We start from the raw sequence: 12,862 nt of genomic DNA on the forward strand, positions 1-12,862 counted from the left end.
GGCTGGGCTGGGCTGGGCTGAGTGGAGGCACACTGAATATTTTGCCCTTCAGTGGGATTTGGATCTTGGATGAAATGAACTGAATTTATCACTCACATGCTTTTCAGCTGCATCTTTCCTATCAAGTAAATAAATACATATTTTCTCTCTGTCCTGCATGTCTCACTTGGTGGAATTACAAAACAGCAGGCTGTATGATGCTCTTGGTGGTATGAACTTCCTCACACTTGCTTTGCAAAGCTTTTGCAAACCAAGCTAAACTGAGGCACCTACATCTGCCTCAAGGTGGACTTGATCCTGTTCCATGTTTCCCACCAGGTTCATCAGGAACATGCAGTTCAGCCAATTAGTGAGGCAATGCTGAATAGGAGTTCAGATCTATGGGCTGGGCAGGACAAGTGCTGGTGGGGCTGGACCAAAAGACATCTGACAGGACAGTGCCAGGTGCTCCCAGGGAAGACCGGAGCTTGGCCAACCGCAGCCTCTCACAGTGCCTAAATATAAAATGTGTGTTTTCATAGTGACTTTCATTTACCTCAGCGGATGCATTGGCTGTGTGCAGTGTCCTTGAGCTGGATTCTGGCCCGAGCTATTTTAAGAAATAGCCCTGACTTTGCTGACAGGACTTTAAAATCTAAAACAGGAATGCACACTCCTTTACACCTCGGTGTAAAGCCTGAGCACGTTGCCAGCATGGAACAAGGTGTATAAGGATGGGTGGCATTGGCAATTAGAGAGGTCACATCTCCAATTACTGGTGTAATGACTGTTTGGGTTTTTTTTGCCAGATCACTTATTTTTGTCATCAGCATCAATACAGCAGCTCTGGGCTCTACCGCAGGCTCCATGGAGAGCAACCTTGCAGTTTCTCTGGTTGGCTGGGTTGTGGTCCTTCCTGGTTCAATCCATCTTCATTAGCACTGAGCCAGGCAAGCCCAGTGTGTGCTCAGCAATGATACCTGTGCCCCAGGAAATTCAGCCCCTTGTTTGTCTTCTTGGCTGTGGAGCCTGTTGCTTCAGTGGGAATTGCCAGCACTTTCATTTAAGAAATTGTCTTGTACTTTTTACAGACCTCATTAATTGTGTGAAGCTTCCAGTAGCATAGACAAGGGTCCTCCAGACTCCTGGTAATGGGATTTCAGTCCAAAGAGTTACAGAAATGGCTGCTGAGCCCATGAGAGTACATGTATAGGTTCCAGGAATGAAATGGCCTCAGTATGTCATCCCTTCTCAGTGATGTCTCCAGGGGAGATTGCTCCTAGCTCAGTGTCTTTGGCATAAAACTGTGGGGTTTGGTGTGTATTTTTTTTCCTTTTCATCAGGCCTGGAGGGTAAACTTCACTGCTACCCAAGAAGGATATGTGATCTTGCTGGCTACAAGCTGGACACAAAAAAGAGTTATCAAAGCCAGCCTTGTGCTGAGGTATTGGAGCTTCTGGTTATAGAAGATGTCATGGTGGTCTGAGATGGCAAGAAATATCCACTGGTCAGTGGGGAAACTCTCACATAAGTATGTGGGACCTGGCAGGTTAATTTAAATGGAATAAGTGGGTCCAGAGAAAAAGGGCCATCACTCAGATTGTTCACTGTGTAAATGTTATAGCAGAGAAATAAAGTTTGGATTTTTGAGGTCAGACCCTTTAGCCCGTAATACCCTGCAGCAAATATTCAACATTTTCCTTCTTTTTTTTCCCCCTGTATCTCTAATAAAAGGATAAAGAGTTTTTTTGTGGTTGTCATTGCTGTGGCACAGACATAGCTATAGCATTCCCATCTGAACTGACAGTTATCTGCACTTAATAGAAAAAGCAGAGAGAGAGGGGGGAAAAAAATCAATCCTTTGAAATAAAAAGTATTAGGTAAGAGTTTCATTTTGACAAATTTCCTTCTTGCTTGCTTGAGCTGTTGAAGGTCTCACGCTTCTCTGGTTTACCAGACATGATCTCAGCACAGGCCTTGAGTGGGTTCAGCACATCTCGTCCAGACAAACCCAGATTCTCTATAACTTTTGCTGAGTGTTACGACCACGTTTTATGTAACAGGACTGAGTTGAGATTCTATAATTTGGACAGCTTGGAGCAGGACTCTGTTTCTCTTGGGGTTTTTTCTAGGCTTTTGTAGCAGTATTTTTCTGCAGGCTGAAGGAGCGATTTAGGTGCATGCCTGCTGCTCCCCCTCTGCTCTTAGAGGACTTGTAATGCTCCTGACCTTGCAGAGGTTCTCACATGTCTGATGATGTAAAGATCCCAGAGCCACCTTTGCTTGTGCTTGAACCCCATTCTTGCACTGCACTGGGGGGGAAAAAAGCCTCTGTAGTTCTGCTACTAATTCATTGCAAACACATCTTCCATTTTTAATTTTATTATCTTTTTAATAGGAAACTTCTGTTAATAGAAAATGTAGAAATTATTTTTGAATTATTTAATAATAATACGTCTATCTGTTTTGAAGCCTTGTCCATTACAGCCACCCAGTCAGGGTTAGACAGGAGTTAGGTGAGAGTGGTGGGAAAGGGGAAGTGATATAAGTACGAAAATGATCAGTTAAATATGTGATATAATATGCCAAACCAGTTCTCTAGGTCAACTTGCCAGACCCAGGCTGTGTCCATAGGATGGCTCAGAGGGCTAAGCCTGTTCAGCTGAGGATCCAGGTAATTTTCAGGCGTTGTAAGACGCATAAAGGCACACAGTGAATACTCTCCATTTCAATGTACCTTCTCCAGGGAGAGTCAGTGCACAACCAGCTGAAGGACTGATGAAATGTACCTGATCCTCCTGCATTTTTTCTTATTATTAAAAATAAACATTGGAAAATGTAATTCTGATCTGTTTCTTTTCATTTACTCTTCGAAACATATAACATTTTGAAGACTGTGGTCATTTTGCAGCAATGTATATCTTTGCTTTGTTCCATTAACACTGTGTTGGAGCCAAAACAGATGTCATGTGCAACAACTGACATTGCCAAACCCTCTGAAATAACCTGTAGAGAAACTTGTATGGCACAGTTTGCCTTTGTAGGCTAAGTCTGAAAGCAGAAGGATAAAATTTGCTAATGTCTGAGGGGACACAGGAAAATATTGGAGTGTCACTTTGGGTAAGTAGTTGGAAAGTTGAACATTACTCCTTTATTAGCACTGAGAGAGTCAAGAAGCCTCAACAGCTCAATGTGAGCCTGGAAGAGCAACTTACATTTCTGACTAACTAATTTTATTCTTGGTCTTTTATGTGAAAGAGTTTCTGGTGGTTTACTGTATCTCAATTCCTTGCCAGGGATCCGAGGGAAAACAGGGTCCTCCAGGCATTAAAGGCTACGTAGGTGCACCGGTAAGTCATGGCTCTTGTTCAATTTCTAATGCTCTAGAAACTTTCTTTACTTTTTCAATGTGTTCTGCCCAGCTATATTCTTTTATTATTAAGCAGTCTATAGTCTGTCTGTCCACTTACCTGCACTGTGTCCAAGTGGTGAAATTTTCTTGACTTCACTGAATTTCTTCTATCTTCTTTAAATGAGAACAGACCTGTAGCCCATAGAGAGATGTCAGCAGAAATGACTTGATTACTGAGATAACAGCTGGTGATTTTGTGATGCTCCCACTGTAATGCAATTGCTTTGGTCTGTGATGATGCACCATTTATATGGTGCTTAAAAACTTCATTAGAACACTAAAAAAATACCACTTCTCAGCAAGTTTCCAATCATATTTTCAAAACTCTCAGGGAATAGCCTTTAGGCTCAGGGGAAAAACCTGCATTGAATGAACAGACAGCAGACCAAAATAAATTAGATTCTATCCAGTTAGCACCTCTGTCTTGTGGTCCCAGCTTAGTAAGCAGCCTTTAAACTGGTGTTGGAAAGGCTGTCTGGATTTTCTGAGATTCGATGACCCAGATGGGTTGAGGCCACCTCCCACAGGCTGGGGGATGAAAAGATTGTGAGCTGCCCTGGTGAGACGTACTTGGGGTGATGGTGGATGAAAGGTGGACATGAGCTGATAGTGTGCACTCACAGCCCAAAAGCACCATGGGCAGCAGGTGAGGGAAATTATTCTGCCCCTCTGCTCTGCTCTGATGAGAACCCACCTGCAGTGCTGCATCCAGCTCTGGGATCCCAGCACAGGAAAAGATTCATGGACCTCTGACAGCAGGTCCAGAACAGGGCCATGGAAATGGTAGGAAGGCTAGAGCACTTCTCCTGTGAGGTAAGGTTGAGAGTTGGGATTTTTCAGTCTGGAGAAGGCTCTGAAGAGACCTGATTGTGGCCTTTCAATATTTAAAAAGTGCCAAACTTTCTTATAAGACCTGTTGTGATAGGAAAAGAAGTAATGGTTTTAAAATAAAAGGGTTAGATTTAGATTAGATTAGATAGTTTTTACTATGAGGATGGTGAGACTCTGGGACAGGTTGTCCAGAGAAGTGGTGGATGCCTCATCCTTGGAAACATTCAAGGCCAGCTTGGACTGGGCTCTGAGCAACCTGCTCTAGTATAAAATATCCTGCCCATTTAGATGATTATGTAAATCATCCTGAGGGCCAAATACACCCAAACATGGAGCTCTCATTAGCTTGGAGGTAAGACTCCACTATAGTGTAAAGTAAACTGAAGTTTAAATTATTAGAGCAGGAAGCATTTTAAGCTTTGGCAGTTTTAGAGAGGTCACTACTGACTGAGCGTATTTGTCTCTCTTATAGCTATTAGTTGATTGCTCTATTTCTACAATAAAGGTAAAATACAAGGTGTTTGCTGAGCCAAAGCAAGGTGAAATCCCTTTTTTGCCCATTGAGGAAATTGTCTGTGTTAGTGCTACATCAAACTGAGCTCCACCAATGCTTCTGGTGTAGCTGGGAAGAGATGAATTATGCAGTCCTGAGGAACACTGGCACTGGATTTATAGCACAAAAATGTGCTGGGCCCCCAGGACAGAGAGCATCTAACCTTTGCCAGTTCTCAAAGCTACCTGCTGTCTGCCTGGCTACCACATCCAAACCCACCAGGAATGGGAATTCTTGCTTGTTTATGCGATAGGTTTTCTCATCAGTATTGTCCTCTACCAAAGTTCTCATTGTTTACAAGAAACATGAAAAATTCAGAGCATTGGTTGTTTTCCAGGCCATCTGCAGCTGTGGTGTGTTTCCTGTCCCTCCACTCTGCTGTTGGCAGGAGGGTCATGTGTCTGCAGGCAATATAATATTACAGATGTTCTTGGGCTCACAAGTGGTCCCTGCTCTGGGTCTGCTTAGACCATGCCTGCAGCCAACTTTGAGGACTGGCAACACAAAAAATGTCCTTGAGGTTCACTTGAATAGCTTGTGCAGATGTGCACACTGATTTGGTGACTAATTAGAGGAGATAACTATGCCTCTACTTGGATTTAGCTTTATAATCTCTGTTTCTTTTTATTTTTAGGGTCTACAAGGAGAAAGAGGAGAAAAGGGAACACGAGGAGACAAGGTATTTCTGCTTCATGCTAGGAAAAGCCAGGCCTTTCCTTTGCCCATTAGGTGAGGTGGGCTGCTACCAGCAGCTCTGCAGGGAGTTGAATGATGGAGTTGCCTTACTGTGCTGCACTTCCAAGTGCTCTCCACCTCCCATAGGTGTGCAGGAGGGCTTTTGGGATCTGTGCTGTCTACTAAGCACACATTCAGGGAATTCTTGTCTGTGTAGCCAGGGATGGAGGAGAGAGAGGAGGAGTGAAGGTTGCCAGTGGGGAGATCTGGAGGGGTGTCCACAAACCTGAGAGTTGAGAATGATCACTGACTGCCAAGTCTGCATCCAACATTTTCCTATCTCATTACAGGTTTTCACATTCTCCAACTTCCTATGTTTCTTTCTTCTCCCATCCCCATAAACTCACTAGAAATAAGCACCAGGTAATTTGTCCTATGTTAAATGCTTCACCCAAAAGGAGTTGCTTCCCAGTTCCATGTTCTCTCCTGACTGTGAAGAGCTGTTTTACAGAGCACGTCACTCTGGGATTTGAACCATATTTGTGGCTCAAGGAAGAAACCAAGTGCTTATTATACCTGGAATAAGTATTTAAAAGGAGAGCTGGGCAGGCACAAAGCCTTAGTTATTTCAGTTTGCTCATTGTGTTCAGAGAGACTTCAGATGTGCACCCTCTTCTGCTGTAGACCTGCTTGGCAGTGCTCAAGGCCCCCCAAAAATATTCTGTCTCACTCACGACTCAAGCTGGTCCTGACACAGGTTTATCCCAGGGAGGGTCTGGCAACTTTGCCTGTGTTTGTGTAAAGGAGGGAGTCATCATCTTGCTGGCATAGCTTTGTTCCCATTTCTCAGTGCCTATCTTTTTCTGGAGAGGAAACCCAGCCATTAACACCAAATTTCTGCCTACTGGGAAAAATTATCAGTAGACCTTTAGTGTGAGATACTGTGTTTCTCTTTACCAGTGTCCTTTCTGCTGTCTATGATGAAGTAGCCACGATCATATTTTGTATTACCTCTCCTTGTTATTGCAGCTAGAGCAAATGGCTGGATTGTACATTATCTTCCTCATGCTTTTCCCTCAGCCCTTTGCAGAACTGGATAGGTATCCTGTGTCTAGCCAGTGCCTCTGCTGCTTTTCCAGAGGCAACACTGTCTAATCTGCTGGAATATTTGGCTCCTGGAAGAAAATATATCTGTCTGACATCACTGTGGTGGGAGAGGAAGCTGGAGCTGTGTGTGGGTAGGCAGCTAAGTAGAGGAAGATTAAAGTGGGGAAGAAATGAATTAGGTTTTGTTTCATTAGAAGGCTCTGCACAATTAGAGGTTCCCCCCATCCTTTTTTTTTTTTTTTTCCCCTGAAGCAGCCAAATCTCTGCTACAACAATTGTGGTTTGATTTTTTTCCGGGTTTTAATGATGGTCTCAGTGCACCCACTGCCAGTGCTTTAACTTCTACCAGTCAGTACTACTGTGAAAACAGTGGGCGTAAATTCGGTGGGCCAAATATTTTCTTGTCTGCTCTTCAGTCTGTAACCCGAATACTGACACCTACGCAATCTGTGTTCCTTTGTGCCTGAGGAGAAAAGGGGTTATAATATCAGGTGGGAGCACTGGTTCATGCACTGAGTATTGTTCTATCAAGTCTTCCCCCTTACTACCAAAAAAGCCCTAAGTATCCCATCCACCTTGCTGCTTTATTCACATATCCTGGGACCTCGGATGTAAATGTTGAGGTTTTATAATGAGGTTCCCAAATCCAGTAGTCCTGGTTACACCTGCACTTTAAGAAAATCACTGCACCATGTGAGGGAAATCCCATGCCCTTTTGCATCCAGTGAGCTCATTGTAGACCCCAGGACAGACTCCAGAGATAAATATGATGCACTTCCCTGCCAGCAGGAGCCATGTCTGTATGTGATATTTGGCATGTTGATTTAGGCACGTCCAGGAGTTCAGTGTGACAAGGGGCACTGCTTTTGCTGTATAATCCTGTGTCCGTCCTGTAAACCCTTGTCTGTTTTATGGAGAAGGAATTGTGTAAGGAGGCAGCAGGGCTGGTCTTCTGCTGTCAGATCCCTCTGCAGTGTTTTTTTTTTTTCTCCTCCAGCCTTTTCCAGGGCCCTACAGACTCCTGGGTAATACTTTTTCCAACAAATCATTAAATTTTCTAAATGGTAGAGGCCAGAGAGCAGCACTGAAGTTTTGGCAGAATTGTCATTTCCCCTGATTGCTTGTGAGTCTTCACCATTTTGTTCCAGTGGTTAAAAGAAAAAAATAAAACAGTAGAACACCGGAGAAAGAAATTGAGTCTTAAAGTGAAAATTTGAGAATGAAACTTTTATGTGTTTGTTCTTTCTGTTGGGAGAAAACTGCCTTTCACTGAGTAGCCTTATTTAAAAAATGGAAAAATATTAAAAAAATATTTATAATGACAGATTTTTCTGAAGAAACAGCAGAAAAACAGTAGTTTTCAAATGGAATTTTTTGTATTTGCTTGTATAAAAAATACACTTGCCTTTCCCAGCCCCCACTGATAGCAGTAAGAACATCGACACTTTTCTGTTTTGGCAGCTAAACCAGCATGTGTGAAGTACTCATTGCTGCAGTGTATTGATGTTAAAAATTCTCCTGGGAACGCACTGCACATTTTGTCAGCAATATACCAGGCTGTTGCTTGCTGAAAGTCTTAGATTCAGGATATTTGTAGTTCAGTCAGTGCAAAGGAAAACATTAATGTGGAAACTATCACCTCCAAAGCAAGTGGATCTGGGTGTCTGACACTGGTTTTCAGCTGCTTTCTGTAGGATATGGGTCCCTCTAATTTCATTCCTTGAATACATAATTTGAAATAACATTTATGTTAGAAGATTGATTGACTTTCTAAGGAGGAAAAATAAACAGTGATTAGCAAACCCATTTCTGACTTGCCGAATCAATGTAGTTTACAAAGGAGCTAGTTAAATCCAGTGCTGTGTGGGTTTGCAGGTAGTAACAGTGGTCTAAAAGGATTTAAGATGTATAAAAACATTTAAAAAGTAGCATAAAACTATTAGTTTTCTGTCACTGTTTCTACTTGTACAATTTGTTTTTACATGCACATTCATATTAACATTGGCACTGTGTGTGTGTGTTTGATAGTTTATATTCAACTATGGGTGCAGCATCCAAACAAAATCTGTGTTTCACTTTACAGGGATTTAAGGATTTTAAAGAGCACAAGAAAGTCCCTGTTTCTAAGAGTTTTTAAACTAAAGAGGTTGGAATGGTCAAAGGCCGCAATCAGTAGGAGAAAAGTGAAGTTCAGCACAAGTATGTAATTGATCCAGTTATCTCTATCAAGAACCTTGATTATAAAATATGAAATATGTTGAGCTTGAATATGGAAGAACAGTAGAGATCAGGGTCAGAATTCAAAATTATCGTGTAAATACAATCCCCCAAAGCAGAAGATGACATTGAGAAGGGGCACTGCAGGATGTTTCATACACATAGGACAACAAATTGCAGTTATGGATTGGGAACAACTGATCAAGGAGCTGTCTTGTGGAAGGTGGGTTGGTGTAAAGTAAACATTCTCCTGGGATTTAAACAGAAGAATAGTCTACAAAACATGAAAACATATTTCTGCTCAAAGTTAGGCTTGCTGTGTTGAGTTTCATGCACCCAGCTACAATGAAGATGTGGAAAAATTGGACATTGCACAAAGGGGTGCAACAAAAATGATCAGAGGACTGACAAACATGGCCATGAAGAAAAGCTGAAAGTATTATGGTTGTTTAGTCTAGAGAAATTTGAAATGGGAGTTTTGTAAATCTTCAAATACTTAACAGGTCATTGTAAAGATGAAAGAAACAGTTCCCTCTGTGGGGGGTTAAGGAAGGGCTTACTAGTCTGGAAGTGCAGCAATAAAAAAGAGTCAGATTTAGGTACAGGGGAAAGAACCCATATCTTCAGGTAATAAAGTAGTGAAATCAATTGCATATGGACTTTGTGGACTGTCCAGCTCTGGAGACATACAGGAACAGATTAATTTTTCCCCCAGGTTACAGAAAGGAAAGGTGAAAAATAAAAGATTTTTCTTTACTGACTAGAACTGACCTATTGGTGGATTGCTTCATTATTTTTTAAGAGCTGATCTGGGCTGACATTCTTCTGGAGCCCATTGTCCAGTTTACATGAACCCACCTCAGCAGGCAGAGGAAGGATGCCAACATGGAAAACTAGCACACCACTGCTTGTGGTTGCAGCAACTTTTCATGGTACAGATGTGGGAACTTTTGCCATTTTCTCTATGGGGCTGGCTGGAATTTCTCTCCTTATTCATTACTCTTGGAGCAGATAACATGGACATGCCCTTCAGGGCAGTGACCTAAACACCACAGATTTGAGTTATAGTGGTTCTTTCTCTTTTTTTTCCAGGGAGAGAGAGGCCTGGATGGGTATTATAGTGGTTCTTTCTCTTTTTTTTTTCCAGGGAGAGAGAGGCCTGGATGGGTTCCCTGGAAAGCCAGGTGTGGAGGGGAAACAGGTATGTGGCAAATGCTCAGTAACATGAAGTGTTTCTTTGGAACGAGTGGAAGTTGACTCTAAAACTGATACTTATCCTTGGTGGCTGCTGAAACATGACAGTACCCAAACATGTCCCTATTCTGAGGATCTTTGATGGCACCATTTTATTTTTTTGTTTGTTTGGTTTTAGAATTAAACTAGAATGCAATATACACTTACAGGAAATGCCAGTCCTTTAAACGTGATAAGTTAAATGTTTGTCTTAATTTTCATTAAATACATAAGAAAGCACTCATAAAAATTCAGTTGTTTAAGCCCACAACAGGAAAGGAAGAGAACTGGATTTAATATATTGGGTTTGTTTGCAATAAAAAAGGCTTGGAACTATTTACATTTTTAAAACAAAAAGAAAACAGAAAATGGCCTAGAAGATCAGTACATTTCTGCTGATCAGACACACAATGCTTTGTCTAAAACCGCTATCTGTAGATTCTGCAAGACTGTTTTCATTACCCAGAGAATGATACTTAATGAGAGGCATCCTTTCCTTCCAAGGACCTTCTGGTCTAAATAGCAAAGAACAGAGTGAGAAGCAGAGGCCGTAAGTTATTTGCCAAAAGCCATGAAGCTAATCATTGCCACCCTTGAGCCTGAAGCCTCCGGGGTGCAGCATCTGCATCCTGTTCTATCCTTCAGTCACAGCTTACTTTGTACCAAGAAGTATGTATCTAGTTAGTGTTTATCACTATCCTTGTAAGATGGACATGTTTTTCAGTGTTACAAAAGGATAAGGAACTGGTTTATACTTGCAGCAAACATAGATGAAGTAGGAAATTGCAGAGGGACATGAAGATGAATCTTGTTTGTTTACTACTTCAAAGGAACAATTTCTCCAAGTGAAACCCTGTTGCAGAAGTTTAGTTATCTGAAGCATTTCTTCCTTTTTCATGTCTAGACACTTAGAAGGGGGTAAATCTTCGTGCCTGCATTTTATACTAAATTTTGTGTTTGACACTGATTTACTCACTGAACTGCAATTCTTCTGAACCAGCTGAAATTGGATTGGTGTTATTGTGGTTGCTGTGGCATCTCCATTGTTATTCTTTTTCCTCTCTGTACAGCAGAGTCAAAGTAGCCTCATGTGTTCTATTAGTTCCTCCCCACTGCAATAGGATATCACTGTTTGTGCTGCCAATACCTGCAGCCTTATGTTTCTCCTGCACTTTAGAAACAAAGAGTTTTCTCTCAATTTTACCTCTTTATAGGGCCCTCCTGGCAGCCCCGGCCCCCCTGGTGCTAGTGGGACCAAAGGAGAAAAGGTGAGTTGGAATGGGATGCACAGAGTGGATTTAGAAACACATTTGTTAATTCTTCTTTGGGCCCTCAGTGCTGGAAGTCAGGGCTGTTGGACTGGTATTTATTTCATTTGTGTATAACAGAAGTTTAGATACATTTAAATGTTTCACTTTTCTGACATGGCTTCAGTCTGTAATGGGTGTGAGTGTTGTGTCTGATTCCTCTGCTCTTAGTTTAATGCTCATAGTGGGAGTAGAAAGAAATACTGTAGTTTGGGTCAAAAAATACTTCTCATCTAAGAAATGTGGGTAGAGATGTCAATATGCTTGTGTAGAAGCTGTTTTTCTGACCCAGGAGATGTAGAATTGACTCAGAAAGTGACAACAAAATGACTCTGAGCCTCCTACCTGCAAAATAATTATTCACTGCTCTCAGCAGCAATTTTGACCTTGTTATTTTACAGAGTCGTAGAGTATTCAGGGAAGCATTATGTTTCCCTCTCTGTTAGAGATGATGTTATGGTTTTGGTATTTCTGACATAGCTCTTTGGCCTGAGTGGAAAGGCATGGCCAGTTCTGTATTTCTTTATCTCCTCTGGATTAAGTAAGTGACCCTTATCCAAGAATGCAGAGATGGGAAGCAATTACTTCTATTCTCTTCCTGGAGTAGTCATCAGCCTTGAGTTCATAGCACTTCATCCAGCTGTCCCCTCTGCCACCTTCTGTGCAATTCTACAAGGCAGTGCTGTAATCCATCCTCAGCCAGCTCTCCCTGCCCAGGATGCCTTTCTTTTGTCTTGGGCGTGTTGGGCTGGGGCTGGCAGCAGGACCTACCTTTGGCAGGTGGTTGCCTCAGCGTGAGCAGTCATCCTTGGGGATCGTCCTGGTGCTGGCAGTGGGGCTCACTCCTCCAGCTGCCTACTGAGGCAGCTGAAAGAGAAGAGCCGGCGCAGAGCCCGCCGGGCCGTCTTGACGATGGAGGGAGCACGAGGGGAACTGCAGGCCTGTCAGCCTGACCTCGGGGCCCGGCAGGGCTCTGGAGCAGATCGTCGTCAGTGGGATCGCACGGCCCATAGAGGGGAACCGAGGGATCAGACCCAGCCAGCGTGGGTTTAGGAAAGGCAGGTCCTGCCTGAGCAATGTGTTGTCCTTTGATAAATGTGTGACACACCTCAAGGCTGAGGGAAAAGCAGTGGATGGAGTCTCCCTGGACTTGAGCAAAGCCTTTGACTCCGTCTCCCACAGCACAGTCCTGGAAAAGCCGTCAGCCCAGGGCTTGGGCAGGTGCACTCTGCTGGCTTAAGAACTGTTGAGATGGCTGGGCTCAGGGAGTTGGGGAATGGTTTGTCCTTTGATAAATGTGTGACACACCTCAAGGCTGAGGGAAAAGCAGTGGATGGAGTCTCCCTGGACTTGAGCAAAGCCTTTGACTCCGTCTCCCACAGCACAGTCCTGGAAAAGCCGTCAGCCCAGGGCTTGGGCAGGTGCACTCTGCTGGCTTAAGAACTGTTGAGATGGCTGGGCTCAGGGAGTTGGGGAATGGTGCCGCATCCAGTTGGCGTCCGGTCAGTAGTGGTGTCGCCTGGCCCCAGTCCTTTTCAGTTTCTTTCC

The 12,862-nt window shown here is 43.1% G+C and overlaps 1 protein-coding gene across 7 annotated transcripts in view; it reads left to right on the plus strand.

Moving 5' to 3' along the window:
• COL22A1 (collagen type XXII alpha 1 chain) overlaps positions 1–12,862 on the plus strand; it is a 226,914-nt gene that overhangs the window by 121,695 nt on the left and 92,357 nt on the right. For all 7 annotated transcript variants that reach the window (XR_001866005.1, XR_001866001.1, XR_001866002.1 and 4 more), the window contains exons 16-19: positions 3,276–3,329; positions 5,410–5,454; positions 9,922–9,975; positions 11,222–11,275. Coding sequence is in view for 3 of the 7 variants with exons in the window: in XM_017746704.1 (XP_017602193.1) it covers positions 3,276–3,329; positions 5,410–5,454; positions 9,922–9,975; positions 11,222–11,275 (207 nt within the window). In the remaining 4 variants the exon portion in view is untranslated. The remainder of the gene's footprint in view (positions 1–3,275; positions 3,330–5,409; positions 5,455–9,921; positions 9,976–11,221; positions 11,276–12,862) is intronic.

Source organism: Corvus brachyrhynchos, unplaced genomic scaffold, assembly GCF_000691975.1.
Source record: "Corvus brachyrhynchos isolate BGI_N302 unplaced genomic scaffold, ASM69197v1 scaffold89, whole genome shotgun sequence".
Taxonomy (NCBI): Eukaryota; Metazoa; Chordata; class Aves; order Passeriformes; family Corvidae; genus Corvus; species Corvus brachyrhynchos.